Here is a 23399-nt window from a genome sequence, read left to right as displayed (position 1 = left end):
AAACACATTTACCATCACCAATACATCAAGAACTGGCATTTTGCAATGAGGAAAAAAAAAATCACACAAAGGTTTGTCTCTTGCAAATTCCGATGGATAACTTTCAAAGAGCAGCCGTTCAATATTAAAACAGGAAGAAATCTACAGCTATGGTACGAGGCTCAGAATCAATAGTAAATTAGCTGGCTGGATAGATAATTGGCTTGGCAATGGAAAGTGAATGGAGATAATAATGAATGGATAATCAGTCACTTGAAGACTGAGAGAAATGTGCAGGGATGTCTCTGAACAATATGGAGCAGAGGGATTCCAGCAGTTTGAAATTTGGCACTGACATAAAACCTTGCACTGGGGACACTGCCTATTTCCCAACTTGCACCAAGTTCTGTTCACCCATCATCCCGTGCTTGCTGACCTATACTGGTGGGCCAGAAGTCAACATTACAATCTTAAAATTCTCATCCTTATTTCCAAGTCCATTAGTCTCACCCTTCCCTATTTCCTCCAGCCCTACAATCCTCTGAGTTCTCTGAACTCCAATATTGCCTTCTTGAGCATCCCCAATTTTCACTGCTAAATCCATTTGTAAAGCTCTGGAATTCCCTCCCCATATCTCTACCTCTACCGTCACATTTAAGATGCTCCTTAAAATCATTCCTAATGTATCCTGAAACTGGCTTGGTGTTAAATTTTGACTGATAAAACGCCTGTGAAGCACCTTGAGATGTGAGCTGTCCGGTGTCTCAGTGGTTAGCACTGCTGCCTCACAGCGTCAGGGATCCATCTTGGGTCACTGTCTGTGTGAAGTTTGCACGTTCTCAGCGTGTCTGCATGGGTTTCCTCTGGGTGCTCCAGTTGCCTACCACAGTCTGAAAGGCATGTTGGTTAGATGCATTGGCCATGTTAAATTCTCCCTCAGTTTCCTCAAACAGGCGCCAGAGTGTGGCAGCTAGGCGATTTTCAGTTACTTCATTGTAGAGTTAATATAAGCCGACTTGTGACACTAATAAATAAACTTTGAACATTTTACTATGTTGAAGGTGCTGGATAAAAGGATCTAGGCAAAAAGATGTGGGCAAGTTAAAAAAATGAACTAAAGACTGGATTAAATTGTTATTTCTCACCACATGGTCTTCCCAAGAAAACAAGGCTAGTACACCATACGCCTTCCTGACCACATCCTTCACCTGCGAGGCTGATTTAAGATTCCTATGGACCCGGACCCCAACGTCCTTCTGCTCCTCAACACTGCTAAGAGTCCTACCCTTGGTATTGTATTCCTTCATCCCATTGGACCTGCCAAAATGGACCACTACACATTATCCGCGTTGAAGTCCATGTTCATAACCACAGTAACATAACCATAGCACTGTCATCCGAAATGCTTTGTAAGTGACAGCTAAAAGCCCAATCATTGCCTGCCATGATTAAGCATAATTCTACCAACCGTCAACAAGAACATTACGCATACTGAGAAGTTCAAATTATCAGGTGTGACAAAACTCAAATATTTATCTGGGACTATAATACCATATACTGTAGGAGCGGAAATAGGCCATTCAGCCCATCGAGTTCACTCCATCATTCAATGAGATTATGACTGAACTGATATAATCCTCAGCTTCACTTTCCTTCCTTACCCCCAAGTTTTTCATATGGGGAGAGACCAAGTTGGTTAGGATTATTTTCACTGCAGTTTAAAAGAGTTAGAGGGGATCTCATAAAAACTTAAAAAATTCTAACAGGATTCAAGAGGGCAGATTCAGAAAGAATATTCTTGATAACTCCAGAATTAGGGGGCATAGTCTGAGGATAAGGAGTAAACCTTTTAGAACTGAGATGAGGGGAAATTTCTTCACCCAGAAACCAGAAGAGAAAATGCTGGAAAATCAGGTGTAGCTTTGACAGAGGGTCATGTGGACTCGAAACGTCAGCTCTTTTCTCACCTTACAGATGCTGCCAGACCTGCTGAGATTTTCCAGCATTTTCCCTTTTGGTTTCAGATTCCAGCATCTGCAGTAATTTGCTTTTATTTCTTCACCCAGAGGGTGGTGAATGCGTGGAATTCATTACCACAGGAAGTAACTGAAGTCAAAACATTGTCTGATTTTAAGGAGAAATTAGGTATAGCTCTTGGGGTTAAAGGATATGGTGGGAAGGGGGGATAAGGATATTGAATTTGATGATCAGCCATGATCAAAATGAGTAACCTCCTCTTGTTTCTATGTTACCCTAGATTCTCTCACTGATTCAAAATATTCATATCTCAACCTTGAGCATACTGAATGACTCAGCCTCGACAGCCCTCTGCTGTAAAGAATTCCACAGATTCTCTACCATCTGAAAGAAGAAATTCCTTTCTCTCTATTGTAAATGGACCCTAACCCTTACTCTGAGGTTGTATCCTGCAAATAGCAGCAATGCATTTAAGGGAAGCAAGATAAGTACATGATAGGTTATGAATCAGGTTATGCTGATAGAGTGAGATAAAGTAGATTAGGAGGAGGCTCACATGGAGCATAAAGACTGGCATGGAGCAGTTGGAATAATGGCATGTTTCTGTGCAGAATACTTGATGTAACTTTATATAAAACTCAAAAGCAACCTACTCACGTATGGTTCACTCACAAACCATTGAAGGTAATTGTCCCAAAGGGGTGATCAGCATGGAGGAACATCTCAAGAACTGTCTAACACGGGCTCCGAACGTAACACGCGGCCAAACCTTTTGTAAAGGATACTTCCCAGGCTGATCTATTCCCACTCTGTAGTCGGGGAAACTCTTTTCATGATTGAAGTTGAAGATAAAAAGAAGATTTGCACGCTCAAAAGCAATGACCTTGTTTCCTTCATGTTTCTCATTCACATAGGCCTAAAGGGGGAAGAATACAAAAGATATATTATTAATGAAGTAAGCACACTTCCTCCTTACGTCGTCTTCTTCTTGAGTTCTCCGCTCGAAGGCAGGTCCAGCAAACAGTGCTGCAGTCTCCACAACAAGGGGCAATGAGGAAGGTCCTGAATTTATCCCAACCTGAATGGATGTCAAACCACTGCTACTGGCACCAATCTGATCCACAACTGACTCACTGGGAAGTCCCCATTTTATATGCATGTTGTAGCTAGGAGCTATGGATAGAGATGGTAGAGGCTCCAACTTCTATCACATGGTTGACCAGAAATCTCTGCTATTTTCACTGCCAGCTATTGGCTATGTTGAAAAGAATTACAAGTTGATGTTCAATCTGTGGTGGTATGAACACACCTTCCTTGGCCATCAAAGTAAAGTTCATTTATTAGTCAAGAGTAGACTTACATTAACACTACAATGAAGTTACTGTGAAATTCCTCAATTCGCCACACTCCGACGCCTATTAGGGTACACTGTGGGAGAATTTAGTATGGCTAATTCACCTAACCTGCACACCTTTGGATTGTGGGAGGAATCCGGAGCACCCGCAGGAAACAGACGCAGACACAGGGAGAATGTGCAGACGACACGCAGACAGTCACCCAAGCCAGGAATTGAACCCGGGTCCCTGGCGCTGTGAGGCAGCAGTGCTAACCACTGTGAAAGTCCTGGAGTGGGTCTCAAGGTCTGAGGTTCTGGAACAGAAGCAGCGATACAATCCACTGCACTAGAAGACCTCTCTTCCTGCTTCTAAGAGACTGAATGACAGTGAAAGTGCACCATACTCTCTCACTGGAGATTTTGCAGTCCCACAAACACTTTCACATATGTCAGATTTATCCAGGCAGCTTCAACTTGGCACAGGTACATTGGAACAAATAGCTCCTTCTGTGCTGACATTTCTACAATTTCACTTCTACCAGTGCCATACTGGGAGAGTGTTGCAATTGTGGGAGCTCGGGCCATTGTAAGGGATAGTAGTCTTATTTAGTTCCCCATTAAATTGGAGATTAAACATTTCATGGTGTAACAGACAGGCAGACTAGAGAAGTGGGGAGCATTTTCCTTGGAGCGAAGAAGGTCAAAAGAAGATTTAATAAGGTGTTCAAAATTATTAAGGGCACTGACAGAGTAGATGGGGAGAAACAGTTTCCAGTGACATAAGGGTTGACAACCAGAGGACGCAGATTTAAGGTAATTGGCAGGAAAATGCAATTTTGTTTTGATTTAGCAGGTTGCAATGATTTGAAATGTACTGCCTGAAAGTATCGGGGGAGCAGATACCTATATACCATGTGAGGAGGAGCAGGGAGCCATCAAGTGCTGGAACCAATATTCTTCATAGCAATCATCTCAACCCAACTGGTCATAATTATTGCATCACTTTCTCTTGGATCTTGTCATGCTGTCATTGCATATCAAAAAATTCACTGTACATGAAGCACAAGGAGATGTTTTGATATGATAGGCTGTGAACGTAATATATGGTTGTCTTTGCATTGCTTTGCCTCACAATGTGATGACACTCTTTGATGCAAAAGGGATTTGAAGGTAAGAATGAGTGCTTATCACGAAGACATAGCTGATGCCTGTCCCCTTCTCTGCTTAAATAATCAGTGACTTCTCTTGAAAGGTGAAATGTGTTCAGTTTTGATTAATCTCAGTGATGACATTCCACGTAAAAATTAATGCAGAAGGAGGCCATTAGCCCACCACGCCCATGCTATCGCTTAGAAAAAGCTATGTGATTAGTTCCAAACACACCTCCCTCCCTTTACCCTGAAATATTTTTTTCCCTTAGAAGTAATTATCCAATTTCCTTGTGAAAGTTACTTTCAAATCCTTTCAGGCCACTCTTAGCAGCTAAAGAAATGTCTCCTAGCCTCTCTGCACTCTCTTCTTGAGAACTCCAAATTGATAATTCCCTGTAAAACCCTGAATAGAAAAATGAACAATATTCTTCATAATTTTAAAAGCCTCTTTTCAAATCTCACATCTTCTGCTCCAACTTCACTGGAAATAGTCCCAAATCTCAACTCTTGTAACCATCTGCCCTTGACACTTTCTGTCTCTAACCCACCAGCTTCCCCCTCCCAGTCCGCTGCTCGAAACATATCATTGGCCTTCCGTTTGCAACTTGGAACCTACCTCCTAACCTACCTTCCAAACTGCCTTCAGAAATTCTTTTTGAAACATACTCTCAATCTTTCTATTCTCTCCAACCTTCTGTTTCTTCCCGAAGTCCTGGATTGTGACATTGTGTCATAAAAATGCAGCTTCCTTTCCAACCACGCTTTGCTGGCTTAATACGGGAAGTTATATTGTCCCCGAATGTAAAAAGTGGGTTGTGTTGGTTCTCACAGACAAATGATGAATAAATGGACAGTGAGCCAAAGGAGAAAATACTTGATCAAGCTTTTGGTCAGGCCTCCTCTTTTCTGATGGATTTTGGTTTATTTATTTAAAGTGTCACAATTAGGCTTTACATTAACATTGCAATGAAGTTACTGTGAAAATCTCCTAGTGGTCACACTCCAGCACCTGTTTGGGTACACTGAGGAAGAATTTAGCACAGCCAATGCACCTAACCTGCACATCTTTGGACTGTGGAAGGAAACTGGAGCACCTGGAGGAAACCCACCCAGACACAGGGAGAACATGCAAACTCCACACAGACAGCAACCCACGCCAGGAATTGAACACAGGTCCCTGGCGCTGTGAGGCAGCAGCACTAACCACAGTGCCGCTCCAGAGTGGGTGTTAAAGAACAAAAATGAAAAGAGCGAGAGAGAACGAGCACAGGTAATCGAAAGAGAGAGAGCGCAAGCAAAAAAGAGTGAGAGAGCAAGAGAGAGAGAATTTCAGAAGGTGAAACTGAGATACTTAAATGCAGAACCAGAGATTATGGGTCAAAACAAGCGGTGATTAAGCAGAATTTGCTCTTACTCATTGTCTTCAATCTTTGGCACCATTGAGCACTTCATCCTCACCTAATGTCTCTCCAGTGAAGCACTCTTCTCTCTCATGCTTTTATCCCTATTCCTATGCATTTGGTGACTATTTATACCTCTTTCCTCAGTCACTTTTAATGCTCTCCAAGAGCTTGGGTCCCCTCCCACTTTCAATATTTCGAAGACGCATCTTGATTGGCATCTTGATTAGTCCACATGTCTTCAGCCATTATTCCCCAGGACTCTGGCTATTTCCCTATCAACTCCTTTCCACTTCTAAAATCCTTCTCACAAACCTTGTTCTCTGATCACTCTTCTGCCTCCCCCAATTCCTCTTCATCCTTTCACTCTCCAGTTGGTACCTTCTCTCCCATAAAACACTCTGGAGTGAATAGTTCCAATTCAGGATGTTGTGTGGCTTGGAGGGGAACTTGCAGGTGGTGTTCCCATGCATCTGCAGCCCTTGTCCTTTTAGGTGGTCAAGGTCATGGGTTTGGAAGATGCTATCGAAGGAGTTTGGTGAGTTGCTGCAGTGCATCTTTTAGATGGTACACACGGCTGCCACTGTCTGTCAATGGTGGAGAAAGTGAAAGTGGATGAGGTGCCAGTCAAGCAGGCTACTTCGCCTTGGATGGTGTCAAGTTTCTTGCACTCATCCAGACAAGTGGAGAGTTTTAATCATAATCCCGATGAGAGCCTTGTAAATAGTGGACAGGCTTTGTTTTTTTTTCCTTCTTCATTGTAGGTAGACTTTGCTGGCAAGTCCAGTATTTGCTGTTTCCTTCTATTTGCCTCTGAAGTGGGAGGCTTTTCAGGGCATTTCAGAGGGCAGATAAGGATTAGCCACATTACTTCAGATCTGGAGTCCCATGTAGGCTAGATTAGGTAAGGACAGCTGATTTCCTTCCTAAAAGGACAATAACAATTGATGATAGTTTCATGGTCATTATTACGAAGAATAGTTTTCAAATCATGATTGAATTTTTAAATTCCATCAGCTTGGGCTTTTGATTACTAATCCAGTGACATTCCCAATACACCACTGTTTTCCTTTTACAGGAGACTGATACCGCAGAATTCCCAGCCTCTGATTTGCTCGTGTCGTCACAATATTTATATGGTTGGGTCCAGTTCAGTTTCTGATCAATGGGAACCTCAGGGTATGGATAGTGAATATTCAGCGATGGTAATGCCATTGAATATCAAGGAGTGATTGCTGGATTCTCTCTTCTTAGAGATGGTCACTGCCTGGCACTCAATTACGTGGTGTGAATGTTACTTGTCACAGTGTAAGATGGAGATTTGGTCATAGGAAAAGGAAGCGCACTCAGTCATATACCAACTTTCACAACTCAAGAACATCCCAAAATGCTTTACAGTCAACAAGCTTGTAGTCATTGTGACAATATAGAAACTGCAGCAATCAGTTTTCATACAGCAAGTTCGCATTAACTGTATACGATAGTCCGGTAACACAGTGGTTAGCACTGCTGCCTCACAGTGCCATGGACCCCGGTTCAATTCCCAGCTTGGGTCACTGTCTTTGCAGAGTCTGCACATTCTCCCCGTGTCTGCGTGGGTTTCCTCCGGGTGCTCCGGTTTCCTGCCACACTCTGAAAAATGTGTTAGTTAGATGCATTGGCTATGCTAAATTCTCCCTCATGTACCCGAATAAGCACCGGAGTGTGGTGACGAGGGGATTTTCACAGTAACTTCATTACAGTGTTAATGTAAGCCTACTTGTGACATTAATAAACTTTAAACTTTATTGCCCAAATAATCCGTTTAGTCATGTGGATGGGAGGAAAAATATTGACCAGAACCCTTGGAGAATTCCCTTGCTTTATCTTGGAATCCTGCCGTAGGATCTTTTCCTTAACCTGGGAAGGCAGATGAGGCTTTGGTCTAACCCAGGAGATGGAACCTCTGACAGTGCAGCACTTTATCAGTACTGCAGTGGAGTAGCAGCCTGTACTCACATTGCTGGATCTGGAGCCTGAATCCAACAATCTGATTGAGAGGTAAGATTGCTGCCCACTGAGCCAATGGTCGACAACAGAGAGAGAAACTGAAGAACTGCAAGTGCTCAGTGCACATTTATCTCCGCGGAAGTTCACTGCAGTCAGACAGGAGTCCGTGGCAATTGTTGAGAAGTGAATGTGCTGAAAGATTGTGCAATGGAAAACCTAAATACATCACCTAGCAGCACGTTGCAAGTCACCTATTATTATATTCTAATTATTTTACAAGATCAATGCAATCAAACCCAAGAGGTGATATTGACTGTGCAGAGGCAGGAGGAAGGTGACTGCTCACGAACCTACTTGTTGGCATCATTCATCACTATTTGCGTGAGTAAGAATGCTTACTAATTGTCTCATCAGTCCAAATCAGAAACCAGTTCAAACCACCGAGAGAGGGCTTTTTATTAGAAACAATTCCGCAGTCATTATAAAATCCCAACTCTGTTAAAACAGGAACAGATGCTGGGCATTTATTTATGTAAATTGCTAAGATATAATTAATAATGTTATAATTCAAAAATCGCCAGCTTTATTTTCCAGCCACGATTAAACAAAATGTATTCACAGTGATTCCTTTCAGAACTTGGGAATTTCAGAACAAGCTTTAGTGTCAGGCTTGCTGAGAGTGACATGCATTATGCAGAGCTGCCGCAACTCAGCATAAAGGGTGGCTTCAAGATTTATTCTGTGCTAAATATTTGCTGTGTTCTCTCTGTCTCATTATAAGTTTGACCACAATATCTAGACTGATGCAGCAGGGGTGCTGCATTGTTGAAGGCTTCCACTTAAACATAAAAACTAGAAGCAGAAGCAGGCCATTCAGCCCTTCAAGCTGCCATTCATTTTGATCATGGTTGATCATCGAATTCAATACCTTGATCCCCCCCTTCCTCCCATATCCCTTGATTCCTTCAGGAAAGGCATCAAACTGCCTGTTTCCAGTGATTCAGGTAGGCTTGAATAATTTACAGCAACTCAAACAAGAATAAGGATCGCTTCCACTGCCTGGGCCAACGATTTAACCATCACAACATGGGTTATCCAATCTGTTGCCTCATTGCTGTTTGTGGGATTTAGGTGAATACAAAATGGTTTTCACAATCCTCAACCCTACAGTGCAGAAGGAGGCCATTCAGCCTATTGAGCCTGCACCAACAACAATCCCAGCCAGGCCCTATCCCGGAAACCCCACACATTTACCCCACTAATCCTTCTAACCTACGCATCTTGGATACTTAGGGGCAATTTAGCACAGCCAATCCACCTAACTCACACATCTTTGAGCTGTGGGAGGAAACGAAAGCACTCGAAGGAAACCCATGCAGACATGGGAGAACATGCAAACTCCACATAGACAGTGACCCAAGCCGGGAATTGAACCCAGGTCCCTGCGCTATGAGGCAGCAGTGGTAACCACTGTGCCACCATGCTATCCACTGTGCCATCAATGTTTTCAATTGAAGATATTGGATTGAGCATACATAGTCGAAGTGGGTAGAGAGCTTTGGTCTGCCTCACATTCAGCCCAAGTTCTCTCGGGCTTTGGTGAATACACCAATAAAAGCAATTCTTCTTCAGAATGAGTAAGAACTTGTGCATTGTCAACATACTGTGTTTCTGTTATGGATGTGCTTGTTGTCTTTGTTTCAACCTTCAGTAGTTGGGAGTATTTACCACCAGCGCGATAGGTTGTTACTACAGCCTACCAGTCATAAATTGCAACATTGCTGCAAGAAAGATTGGGCGTAATGTTGGTGGAATGACATCACTGTTTGATGCCTGTTTGACAGGGAAGTGGTGTATAATGGAGCCAGTGCATAAAAGTGTTGCTTGCATCTCATCTTGTGGGAGATAGATGGTGTTTGTGAAATTAGCTGAACATCCATTTCACTGCAACACCTTCCAAAGGGCAGTCAGATTTGCCAAATCAAAGGCTTTTGCGCAAACAATGAATGCTACGTGCCAAGGGTTATGCTCTCTGCTTTTCTTAAAATTGGAGTTTTGTAAAGATCACGTCAGTTGGCCCTCTGGCACATGGGAGGTCACTCTGAAACAATCTCCTCTGCAATGGGCAAGAGGCAAGTAAGATGAAATCTAGTTAGGATTTAACCAACAGTTGAGAGCAGTACTTATGCCAAGATAGTTTTCACAGCTCAACTGTTCTTTTTCCCTGGATGACTGTGATCTTCACAGCATCCCTAAGGTCACAGGAATTTCTTTATTTTGCCACAGCTTCACAAACAGTGTAAAGGCCACTGTGTCTGTGTGTTTCACGGATATCGTCAGGACCAGAGGTTGTGTTGCTTTCCACCTGGATGACAGGAGTTATTGCTTCATCAAACTTTAGATCATATCTGTGTCACTCCTTAGTCTGTGTTGTGGGACATTCTCCAACTGATGCAACTGTACTGTGGAGTTCTGACTGAGATGGGTAAAAGTAAAGTTAATTTATTAGTCATAAGTAGGCTAACATTAACACTGCAATGAAGTTACTGTGAAAATTCCCAAGTCACCACTCTCCGGCACCTGTTCAGGTACGCTAAGGGGTAATTTAGCATGGTCAGTACACCTAACCAGCAGGTCTTTGGACTGTGGGGGGAAACTGTAGCACCCGGAGGAAACCCACGAAGACACGGGAAGAATGTGCAAACTCCCCACAGTGTCCCAAGCTGGGAATCAAATGCAGTGCTAACCACTGTACTACCATAACCCTCCTCCCCCTCATTCAAAGTCCATTCTAGTAATACAGTTTTAGAAGTTTGCAAATTAAAGACATTCTCAAATATCGCTGCCTCAACTTTGGTTTCAGCGTGGTTACCACGCATGCCCAATCTTTTTAAAAATAAACTGCTGCTCCACAGTGCCTCATTGCACTCTCCCAGTCCGCAGTTTCCTCTCCAGCCAACATGTTCACCAGTTCCCTCCTCCAGCCTCCTTCTCCCTCCCTCCCTCTTACTGCTTCCCGTTTCCTTGCTTACAGTGAGAATTTGGGAGAGGGAAACGACAAGTGAGAGCGAGCGGTGGAGGGATCGATGAGCACCAGTTTCGGCAGGCAGTAGAAAGAGTTAGTAAGTTAAGAGTTTTATGTTATTAAGATTTTGTAAGAGGATTTTTGGGCCAGTTAGGTTCAAGACTGCCAATAGGTTTTTAATGTAGAACTTACAGGTCAGGAATGTAATCCAGCCTTATTTCATGGCTTCTTATGGGCAAGTAATTTTCATTTTGCATGCCTTTTTCAGGAACACACTGGGAATGTTAAACGGGTGCAGACACAGTCGTGTCCTTCAGGAGAATCTCGCCATACTTGGAACTTATTATCGGCTCCTGAGTTGATGGGACTTGCATCTAATTTTTTAGTTGTTTTGAAAAAGGTGTGTGGTGCCATGCATGTTAGCCAGGAGTTGAATTTCCTCAGCCTTCTCTGTCCACACAGAGAACTGCACTGTTGCCCTTGTTTTTGTTCTGTGTCTTGCTAGAATCTACATAAATACGACTCCCAAATATACCTTCACATTCTAACACCGAGATACATTCCTTCAGTTGTGAAGGCAAATCACTCCCAATTCTTTCCTTCCCCTCTCTCACTTGCGTATTTTATAGACAGGGATATTAAATTCGTAATCCTGTCCAAGCTTAAGCCATATCTCCATTGTAAATATTACATCAATTTCCGTCCATGTTTAATAATGCTTCTAACTCTTCTATTTTGACTTGAATGCTTTATGTATTCACATATATTCCAAGCTCCAATTATTTGAGATTCAGACCTCTTTCTCTGCTTTTTACATTTAATCTTCTTACAACCCTTGGCCCTGTCCACAACAGAATTTTTATCTTTCTCTGCCTCATGGCATGCCCTTTCCCATTTCTCCTCCATTTTTCAAGATGTATTTCAGCTAAGCCCCTGCTTCTATTGCAACAGCTTTATTAACCTTGCTCTCACTCGAGATTCTCAAAGTGAGATGGTCCCCTAACCCTACAAGCATGGTCTAAATCCTCCTCGGTTTACTCATTTACATGGATACTGGTATTGGTTCACTTTAAGTCAACAACGACCCATTGGTAAAGCCAAAGACTGTTCTCTATATTAACCACTAGACTGATGCAGCTCACTGGAAATCTGGATGTGAGCTCAACAGGTATTTGGTTTGTGCGTGGACATTTGAATCTTTTTGTACATTTGTTGGGAAAATGGTGTGAAAAACAGAGCATGCAAGTGTTTTTTGACTGTTGAGTGTTTTATGCCCTCAGTGGCTGATGGATGGTAGTTATTAAAATTAGAGCGCTACTTCATTCCTGGGAGCAAAACCAGAAAGGAAAATGCTGGAAGATCTCAGCAGGTCTGGTAAGATCTGTAAGAACATTACAGCGCAGTATAGGCCCTTCGGCCCTCGATGTTGTGCCGACCAGTGGAACCAATCTAATGACCCTCTAACCTAAACTAATCCAATGTTATCCATATGCCTATCCACTGACCATTTCAACGCCCTTAAAGTTGGCAAGTCCACAACTGCTGCAGGCAGGGCATTCCACGCCCTTACTACCCTCTGAGTAAAGAACCTACCCTCTGACATCCGTCCTATAATTACCGCCCCTTACTTTAAAGTTATGTCCCCTCGTGTTAGCCATCACCATCCAAGGAAAAAGGCTCTCACTGTCCACCCTATCCAATCCTTTGATAATCTTTGATCAGCTTTGTCATCTTTGACAAAGGGTCATCTGGACTCGAAACATCTGCTTTTTTCTCTCCTTACAGATGCTGCCAGACCTGCTGAGGTTTTCCAGCATTTTCCCTTTTGGTTTTAGATTTCAGTATCTGTAATAGTTTGCTTTTATCTATTGCTGAGAGAATGGGTTTCCCTCACAACATGTCGATCTTTTGTAGAATCATTGAAGGAGATTGATTCCCATTAAATTTTCTCTCCTTAACTTATTCAGTGCACAGCCTGCAGATTACCATCCTTGAAGTTTTATTTCACAATCACTCCTTAAATTTCCTTCAACCAAATGTTAGGCTAACTGAAGTTATCATCTTCGCTCTGCAACCCAAACATTCATCTCACTGTCATTCCCCTCCTGCTTTGCACAAATCCTCTTGTGTATGTGGTCTGATCCTCAGATGGTGTTGAACTGTTGTAACTAATCAGTTATCTGGACTAGCCCATTGCATTCAACAGTGCCTGTCCCGGTTTCCCTCACCACCCAAATGTCCTGATGGAGGAGGAAAATCTCCCTCAGGGAGAGAACGAGACAAAGAGGGAGGAAGGTGAGTGACAGCAAGAGAGAAAGAGAGAGAGGAGTGCAAGAGATAGAACGAGAGAGAGAACAAAAGCAAGGTCAAGGGTGCAAGAACGAGAGTAAGCATGAATGAATGAGAGAGTGAGAAAACATGAGAGAGTGAGAAAAAGAGCAAAAAAAGAGAAATTAAAACAAGAAGAAATGCTGGGAAGACTCAGCAGGTCTGGTAGCATCAGTGGAGAGAGAAACAGAGTTAACGCTTCTTTGGAGCGGCAAGAGGACAGGGGGGGAGGGATAGAGTGCCTGAGATCGAGAGGGAGCACCTACTCACCGGCGGTGCTGCAAGCCACCCATATTTCTCTTCCAGATTGTTCATGTCTGCATCGAAAGCGTTCAGCTGATGGTAGCGAAGAAGCTGATTATCCAGGAGATTAAACTGTCGCCTGGCGTAGTGGTAACTTTCATTGTTACCCGTCCTGGGGAAGTCCAACCATTCGGGGTGGCCAAATTCATTGCCTGTAACAAGTGAAGAAAATGATGAAAGCTTTGTGAACTAATGCAGAATGACACAACAAGCTGTGTTTCCCAAGCAGCTGTCCCCTCACCCAGCATCAAACAGACTGAACATAGAACATAGAACATTACAGCGCAGAACAGGCCCTTCGGCCCATGATGTTGCGCCGACCAGTTACAAAACAATGACCCACTAACCTAAACCAATCCCTTCTCGTCCATAAACCTATCCACGGATCTCTTAAACGCCCCCAAACTAGGCGCATTTACAACTGCAGCAGGCAGGGCATTCCAATCCTTCACCACCCTCTGGGTAAAGAACCTACCCCTGACTGTGGCAGGGGATCCCCCTCTGGCTCATGTCATAGTGTTTGCTGTGGTTCAGTGAGTATGAGGTGACACAAGGTTGTGGGTTCAAGTCAGATTCTAGATGCTGCAAGACAAAATCAAGGCTGACACTTCCTGTGCAGTACTGAGGGAGTTCTGCACTGCCGATGATGTTGTTCTTTGGACTGGATATCAAACCAAGGCAGATGTAACCTCTCAGCTGGATGTAATAGGTCCTATAGTCAGTGGAGGGGAGTTTTTTCCCTAGTGCCCTGGTCAATGTTTATCTCTCAGTTAATGTATTATGGCTGATTGTGAGATTTCACTGTGCACAGACTTGCCGCATTTCCCACCTTATAATGGTGACAACACTTCAAAAAATACTGCACTGACTGTAACGTGCTTTAGAGTGTTATGAGATCGTGAAGGACATGACATCAATGCAATTTTTGCTTCCCTTGATTTCCTAGTATCTGTTCTTTCAGATGCCGGGTGAGAGTGAACAGACCTCATTGAAATCAAGGCAAAGGTGAGAATTTATGGATGGTTCAAGTGTCCAGTTGTGGCAGGAGCATGCCACTAAGGTGAGGCAGTGGGCTGCCACCTGAACTGCAAAAAATGGTTTTATTTGTGCAAGAAAACTTACCTGTCAATTAGCTGGCAAAAAGATTTAGAAATGCATTGCTGGGAATATTAATGGACAAACATTTAGCTTGTTTGTGTGACATTCTCCAACCTCCACCACTCATCTAATTGTCAAGGTGACCTCATCTATTTTAAATGGCTTAATGTGAGCACTGAGACAGCACACAGTGAAATGTCATACAAGCCTGTAAATGAATTGCCTGCTAAAATCCAGCAACACTAAGTTTAAGACTTAAATAAGCATTTTCACATTATTTGGGGTGCAGTATTCAAGGCAGACTATTAAATAGTACCTTAATTCAATGAATTCATACAAAGAGACAAAATAAAGAGAAAGAGCAGACATGCATTTCCGCGCAAGTATTTATTAGCCCAGAATGTCAAGTTGTTGGTGTTAATGAGTAGATGAACGCTTGGCTCCCAGTATTGGCTAGTTTCAACAACGTTCTGGTCACAATCTGAATGAAATTCTGAGCACAGAGGGGTACAAGCGACTTGCATTACTGCACGATTTAGGAGATGTTGCCCAGAGCTGAATTGAATTTTGACACAAAAACAGAAAATGCTGGAAAGTCTCAGCAGATCTGACAGCATCTGTGGAGAGAGAACAGAGCCAACGTTTCGAGTCTGAGGGGCTCTTCATCAGAGATTTTAATTAACGCAATCATAGAATCTCGACAGTGCATTTGGCACATCGATTCTGTACTAACAATAATCCTACCCAGGCCCTATTCCTGTAACCCCACATATTTACCCCTGACACCAAGGTCAATTTAGCACGGCCAATCAACCTAACTCGCACATCCATGGACTGTGGGAGGAAACTGGACCACACGGAGGAAACCCACGCAGACACGGGGAGAACGTGCAAACTCAAGACAGTGACCAGAGTCCAGAATCGAACCTGGGTCCCTGGCAACGTGAGGCAGCAGCGCTAACCACTGTTCCACCCTACAGAATCCTGAGTGAGCCCAGCCCAATTACTGGATGATAATGTGCCATCCATACCAAGCTCCGGCAGATGGAGCACTTCACTTAGCAAATAAAATGGTTTTAAAAAGCAGCTTGATTGAAAAAGTAGAGGAGAGAGTGTTTTGTAATTGTGTGCTATTTATATTGTATTCTAGTGCTCTTAAGCTACCTTCTGAACGCTGAACTCAAAAGCTAAGTGGCTGTAAACAGGAGCATCAACAACTGGGAATGGAAAATTAGTGACTTGCGTGTTTTTTGTTTGAGATGGAAAATTTCTCGCTTTGCAAGCTCATCACCAACTGTGTGATGCAACGAATAGATAAATGTTTTTATTGAAACAGGTTCCTTTATCTTGTCTCTTGCTGTTAAACAAAAACAGTCTGGTTATCATTATATTATTGTTTACAGGAGCCTGTATGCACAAATCCATATTTCCTACATGATAACAGTGATTACACTTCAGGAGTATTTCACTGGATTTGAAGCACTCTGGGATTGCGAAAAGCACCATTAGGTAATGTAGGTTCTTTCTACTCTGTCTCATGCTCAATTATGTTTCATTCCTCTCAAGATGCTCAATGCATCCAGGACAAAGAAGTCTGTTACCCATACCCCACCACCATGAACATTCACTCCCTCCATCAACAATGAACACTTGTGTACCATCCATAAGATGCACTGCAGTGATTCACCATGACTCCTTCAACAGTACCTTCCAAACCTGCAGCCTCTATCACCTAGAGGGAAAAGGGCAGCAGGCAAATGGGAACACCACCACCTGCAAGTTCCCCTCCAGGTCACACTTCAAACCTGACTTGGAAATATATCACTGCTCTTCAACCATCAGTGGGTCAAAATCCTGGAACGCCCTCACCAACAGAACTTTGTGTTCCTACACCACAGAGACTGCAGTGATGCAGCTCTCCAGCATCCTGCTGTTTTTACCATGCCTCTCTCTTCCAGCAATGCCCACCTTGAAGAAATTCTGTTCTTCTCTCCGACAGTATGAGCTCTGATGGAAGGTCATCCATTTGAAACATTAACTCTGTTTCTCTCCCTACTGATGATTCCAAACTTGCTGAATATTTCCAGCATTTTCTGTTTTTAGGGATATTTCACAGTAACTTCACTGCAGTGTTAATGTAAGTCTTACTTGTGACTAATAAATAAACTTTACTTCATTTGAGAACAAACAAAGGGCAGCTCACCACATCCTTCTCAAGGGCAATTAAAGTTTATTTCCTAGTCACAAGTGAGGCTTACATTAACACTGCAATGAAATTACTGTGAAATTCTTCTAGTCGCCACACTCCGGCGCCTGTTTGGGTCAATGCATCTAACCAGCATGTCTTTCAGAATGTGGGAGGAAACCCATGCAGGCATGGGGAGAATGTGCAGACCCATACAGACGGTGACCCAAGCCAGGAATCAAACCCGGATTGCTGGTGCTGTGAGGCAGCAGTGCTAATGACCGTGCCACCTGCTTAGAAATGGTCTTAGGATTAGAAATGGTCAATAAATGCCAGCCAAGCCTGCGACGTCCACATTGCATGAATGGATAAACAAATGATCTGAATGTCCACTGTCTATATTGAGTCAGTGCCCTGTTCAAATGTAATACTCTGTTGGTTTCACCTTACTGTGGAATAAAGAGAATAGCAGCTCAAGCACAAAAGCTACACTAGCATTTCTAACTGAATGTTGAGGGAGCTCAGCACTGCCAGAGGTGCAATCTTTTAGATGGGACATTAGACCGAAGCCTAGTGTATCCACTCAGCTGAATGTAAAAGATCTCATGGATGTCAATGAATGGGGAGCAGGGAGTCTTTGCCCAATTTTTATCACACAATCAACATCCTTTTATTTCAGGCCTTCAGCATCCTGCTGTGTTTCACCATGCCTCTGTCTTCCAGGAATGCTCATCTTGAAGGAATTCTGCTCTCCTCTCCGATAGGATGAGTTCTAATGAAAGGTCATCCATCTGAAACAGTAACTCCATTTCTCTCCCTACAGATGCTTCCAGACCTGCTGAATATTCCCAACATTTTCTGTTTTATTTGATGAAAAATGAACTGGACAGTCAATATCCCCTTTCTATTTGCTGAACCTTGTGGGTAAAATTGGCTGCTGCAGTTGCCTACGTAATAGCAGTGATCATACTTTAAATAAGACCATAAGATGTTGGAGCTGAAGCAGGCCATTCGGCCCATCAAGTATGTGCCGCCCGCCATTCAATAAGATCATGGCTGATTAATTAAGTCGATTAGGATTATATTCATTGGAGTTTAGAAGAATGAGAGGGGATCTCATAGAAACTTATAAAATTCTAACAGGGTTAGACAGGGTAGATTCAGAAAGAATGTTCCCAATGGTGGAGGGAGTCCAGAACTAGGGGTCATAGTTTGAGGATAAGGGGTAAACCTTTTAGAACTGGGGTGAGGAGAAATTTCTTCACCCAGAGGGTGGGGAATGTGTGGAATTCACTCCCACAGTATGTAGTTGAGGCCAAAATGTTCGAGAAGAAATTAGATATAGCTCTTGGAGCTAAAGGGATCAATGCATGTGTGTGGCGGGTGGGGTGTGGGGGGCGGTGTGTGTGTGTGGAGGGAGAGAGGAGGGGGGAATCAGGATACTGAATTTGATGATCAGTCATGATCAAAATGAATGGCACAGCAGGCTCAAAGGGCCGAATGGCCTACTGCTGCTTCTAGTTTCTATGTAAGGTAATCAATTAATTGATTGATTGATCGTGAAGACACTCGAAAAGCCAGGTTTGAAAATCCTGCAAAATACAAGTTCTTTGTTTCTTTATGTGTAAATCTATTGGTGGTGGTGGTGGTGGTGGTGGTGGGGTCGGGGGGAGGAAGGAAGGAATAGGTTGTGGGTGCAATGGAAGGAGAATGGCGTGCAGGAAGGTAAAGAAGACAGAGCTTGTAGCCCTTATTCAGGAACTGATCAAGCTGTTATGTATTTGGAGCGGTTTCTGCAGGGATGTGATTTCCAGTATCAGAATTTTTCTTTATCCATCTTCACTCTGCATGACTTCTGCTCATTACGCAATAGATGCAAAACATCTGCATCTGTACAGGGCATTTCCAGGACTCATTCCTTCCAAACCACCTTATATAAGGAATACAGGATAATTTAGCAACCCACTTAACCCCTCAAAACCACTGAAACCATTCAATAAGAAAATGGCTTATCTGCAACTAAATTGATTGCCTAAGCCCTATATCTCTTAATAACTCAACAAAAATTGATCAATCTCAGTTTCAAATTAATAATTGATTTAGTATCAATTGCTTTTTGTGAAAACAGCTACCAACCTCTCCCTCCCTTTGTGCAGAGAAATGTTTCCTCATTTCACTGCCAAATGGCCTGGGTCTAATTTTCAAACTCTCTCACTGAACCAGCAGAAATAGTTCTATCAATCCGTTCTCTGGAATGCCTTGAAAACTTGGGTTAAATCACTTCTTATCTTCTGAATCCCAGGGAAAAGAACCTGAGTTGGAGTAACAAAAGCAGAAAATGCTGGGAAATCTCAGCTGTTCTGTTAAAAGGTCATCCAGGCTCGAAATGCTGGCTCTATTCTCTCTCTACAGATGCTGTCAGGCCTGCTGAGATTTTCCAGCATTTATCTGTTTTTGTTTCAGATTCCACCATCCACAGTATTTTGCTTTGATCTGAGTTTATGTAACTCTCTTTGATGCCCCACTCCATGGGGTGTAAAGCTTTCACTCCAGTAAATAATGCACTAAGCTCAAAGGCCAATCTATCCTAAGCTGCAATACCCAGGACTGAAAGCAGTGCTGAACACAGGTGTGGCCCAGCTATAGCTGAAGCAAGATGTATTCTCTTGTACGTAATCTCCCCCTTGTACTCTCGGCCTCTAGATATAAAGAGCAGCATTCCCTGTACCTGTCTATGACACTTTAATAATCCATGTGGCTGGACCCACAAGTCTCTTTGGACCTCCATTCTTTCCAGATTTCCACCATTCAGGAGGTAAACAGTTTTATTTTTTTAAAATCTGAAATGAGTAATTTCACATTCGCCTGTACTGAAGCCTATTTGCATTCACTTACATTAATACATCTTTTAATTTTATGTTTGCAGCTACAGGGATTACAATGCTGTTAAACATTATGTTATTTGCAAACTCAGATCTGTGGCTTTCCATTCCATTGCCTCAGTGATTAATTAAATAGTGAATAGTTGAGGCCCCAACACAGATCCTTACAGGACACAGCCTGCCAATTACAGCATCTGTCAATTATCCATAATCTCCACTGCCTCTTGCTCAGGCAGCCTCCTAACAGGTCCTTACTTTTCTTCAATTCATAGGATCATAGACATAGAATTCTTACAATGCAGAGAGAGGCCATTTGGCCCATCGAGTCTGCACCAAGCACAATCCAGCGACCCCACATATTTACCCTGCTAATCTCCCGATGACTAGGGTTAATTTAGCGTGGCTAATCAACCTAATCCGCACATCTCTGGACCGTGGGAGGATGTGCAAACTCCACACAGGCCCCCAAGGCCAGAATTGAATGATCTTCAACTTTAGTTGAAGGAACTTCATCAAATGCCTGCTGGAAATCCATATAAGTAACTTTCACAGACATTCCCTTGTTCACTGCTGCAGCCACTTTGAAAAATTCAATCAGGATCATCAGTCATAGCCTGCCCTTTACCAATGGGGCAGCACGATGGCACAGTGGTTAGCACTGCTGCCTCACAGTGTCACGGACCCAGGTTCAATTCCTGGCTTGGGTCACTGTCTGTGTGGAGTTTGCATGTTCTCCCCATGTCTGTGTGGGTTTCCTCCAGGTGCTCTGGTTTCCTCCCACAGTCCAAAGATGTGCAGGTTAGGTGCTAAATTCTCCCTCAGTGTACCCAAACAGGTACCAGAGTGTGGCAACTGGGAGATTTTTACAGTAACTTCATTAGTGTTAACGCAAGCCTACTTATGACTAATAAATAAAACTAAAAAAAATGCATGTTGTTCCATCACACCATCCTCAATTATCGATCCTAACAATTTCTCAACAATAAATATCAGGTTAACCATTCTACAATTCTATGGTTTTGCTCACTGATCTTGCTAGAACAATACATGCAATGTGCTGCTCTCTGCATCCTTCAGACAGACATGTGCTAAATTTGTATTCTTGTACCTTTCTTTTTTAGTTTTAGGTTGTCTCTTATCTTTCTGGTTGTCCATGGCTGACATTTTTTTGACAAATAGAGTTCTTTCTCCTTAAGGATATAAACTGATTCTGAGTCATGTTAAGTTCTTCTTTTGAACACCTCCCATTGATCCACAGAACAATAGAAGCTACATAAGAACATAAGAAATAGGAGCAGGAGTAGGCCATCAAGCCCTTCGAGCCTGCCCCGCCATTCAATAAGATCATGGCTGATCTGTCGTGGCTCAGTTCCACATTCCTGCCCTCTCCCCATAACCTTAATCCCCTGGCTTATCAAAAACCCATCAACCCACGTCTCAAAAATATTTAGCGAGGCAGCCTCCACCACCTCAACAGGCAGAGAATTCCAGAGATTCACCACCCTTTGAGTGAAGAAGTTCCTCCTCAACTCCGTTCTAAACCGCCCCCCCTTTATCTTGAGGCTGTGCCCCCTAGTCCTACTGTCCTTTCTGAGCGGGAAGAGTCTCTCCACCTCTATCCTATCCATCCCATTCATCATCTTATACGTCTCAATGAGATCTCCCCTCATTCTTCTAAACTCTAACGAGTACAAGCCTAGTTTATTCAGCCTCTCCTCATAGCTCAACCCCCTCAACTCCGGTATCAGCCTAGTAAACCTCCTCTGCACTCCCTCCAAGGCCAAAATATCCTTGCGTAAGTGCGGCGACCAAAACTGCACACAGTACTCCAGCTGCGGCCTCACCAATGCCCTATACAGCCGCAGTAAGACCTCCCTACTTTTATATTCAATCCCCCTCGCTATGAAGGCCAGCATCCCATTCGCCTTCCTGACCACCTGCTGCACCTGCAGGCTGCAGGCACAGAAAGAGGCCATTCAGCCCACTATATCTGTGCCAGGCTTCTGACATTTCTAATTTCCGATGTTTTACCTACAATCAAATTTGCCCAGTTTATTGTGGATTGTTTGTGTGACATCCAATTACGGAAATTGAGATTTTTTGGCGATAGACTGTCCACCAGTACCCATTACAAGCCCACTGATTCTTACAGCTCTCTCAACTATAGCTCACTCCACACCCCACTCCATCCCATTCTCTCAGTTCCTTTGCTTCAGTCACATCTGTTCCAATAATACCAATTTCCAAAATGGCACTGCCGATATGTCTTCCTTATTGTAATTTCCCACCACTATGGTTGACAGGGCTCTCAACTCTGTCCAACCCATCTCCAGCACCTCTCCCTCTCATCCCTCCCGGAACCAGAATAGGGTCCCCCTTGTCCTCACTTTTCACCACACCAGCCTCCACATGCAAAAGGCCATCCTCTGCCATTTCTGCTAACTCCAGCATAATGGCATCTCTAAACATATCTTCCCTTCACTTCCCCTGTCAGCATTCCACAGGGACCATTCCCTTTTGCGAGACCCTGATCCACTTTTCCATCATACCTAATGCTTCACCCACTTCCCATGACACTTTCCATTGCAATTGTAGAAGGTGCAACACCCGCCCCTTTATCTCCTCCAAGGGCCTACACACTCATTTCAGGTGTAGTAGTGCTTTGTTGAACACCTTCAGTCCATCTGCAAGCAGGACCCAGATCTTCCCGTCGCTTGCCATTTCAACACACCATCCCGGCCTCTTGTCCATATGTCCATCCTTGGCCTTTTGCAATGTAGAGATGCCGGCATTGGACTGGGGTAAGCACAGCAAGCAGTCTCACAACACCTGGTTAAAGTCCAACAAATTTAACTGGACTTCTTCCTTTTGCAATGTTCCAGTGAAGCCCAATGCAAACAGGGGAACAGTACCTCATCTTCCCATTAGGAACATTACAGCCTTCCAGACTTAACACTGAATTCAGTAAATTTAGAACTCTCTCCTCCACCTTCACCCCATTTTTATTTTTATCCATCTGTTTTCAATTCTTTCATTGATTCATTTTTCCATCCCCTATTTTATTCTGCTTCCCACCTGTTTTTTTCCCGCCCTTACCATCATCTCCCTACGAAGGCCATTTGTTACTTGCTTCAAGATGCCCTTTGTCACACTGCTCACATCTGTTCTATCATTAACAAATTCTGATCTCTTAATGTGCCACCATCAGCATCCTTCTCAGCCCTGATCACCATTCCCTTTGTCTTTTTGCTCATCACATCTTTGTCAATCCCTCTCATTAGCCTCCATTCAGCCCTTACTGCTCCACATCACCCCTCCTCTTCCCTCAACAGTATAAACCTGAACCTATTTCCAGTCTTCTTTAGCTCTGATGATGATTCTCTCTCCACACACACCATCAGACCTGTTGAGATTTTGCAGGAGTTTCTGTTTTTGTTTCAGATTCCAGCATCCACAGGTATTTGCTTTTAGTGAGAATTTCAGGAGTTGTTCTTGTGTTTTTCCTTTTCAATTACAATCCTGAACTCCATCATATTATGACCATCATTAGATAAATGTTCACACACTTTCACAATGTTAACTAAATCTGACTCCTTACCATAAAAAAAATCACATGGAAAATCAAATATTACTGTCCCCCTTGTATATAAATGTTCAAATCCTCCGCTAAAACCATTCTGCTTTTATCTCATGTTCAGCTATCTCGGCTTACCTACATTCTGCAATTCAATGCTGCTACCAGGGAC

At 43.2% G+C, this 23399-nt stretch overlaps 1 protein-coding gene across 2 annotated transcripts in view; it reads right to left on the bottom strand.

Moving 5' to 3' along the window:
• Positions 1-23399, bottom strand: part of gbe1b (glucan (1,4-alpha-), branching enzyme 1b) — a 509684-nt gene that overhangs the window by 62980 nt on the left and 423305 nt on the right. For both annotated transcript variants that reach the window (XM_080203341.1, XM_080203342.1), the window contains exons 13-14: positions 13456-13640; positions 2742-2872 (exon numbers count right to left, since the gene is read on the bottom strand). In XM_080203341.1, the coding sequence (XP_080059467.1) occupies positions 2742-2872; positions 13456-13640 (316 nt within the window). The remainder of the gene's footprint in view (positions 1-2741; positions 2873-13455; positions 13641-23399) is intronic.

Source organism: Carcharhinus amblyrhynchos, chromosome 15, assembly GCF_965287045.1.
Source record: "Carcharhinus amblyrhynchos chromosome 15, sCarAmb.v2.hapA, whole genome shotgun sequence".
In the NCBI taxonomy this organism is placed as follows: Eukaryota; Metazoa; Chordata; class Chondrichthyes; order Carcharhiniformes; family Carcharhinidae; genus Carcharhinus; species Carcharhinus amblyrhynchos.
Note: the sequence above shows the minus strand (reverse complement) of the source record. Positions and strands in the feature narration are given on the sequence as shown.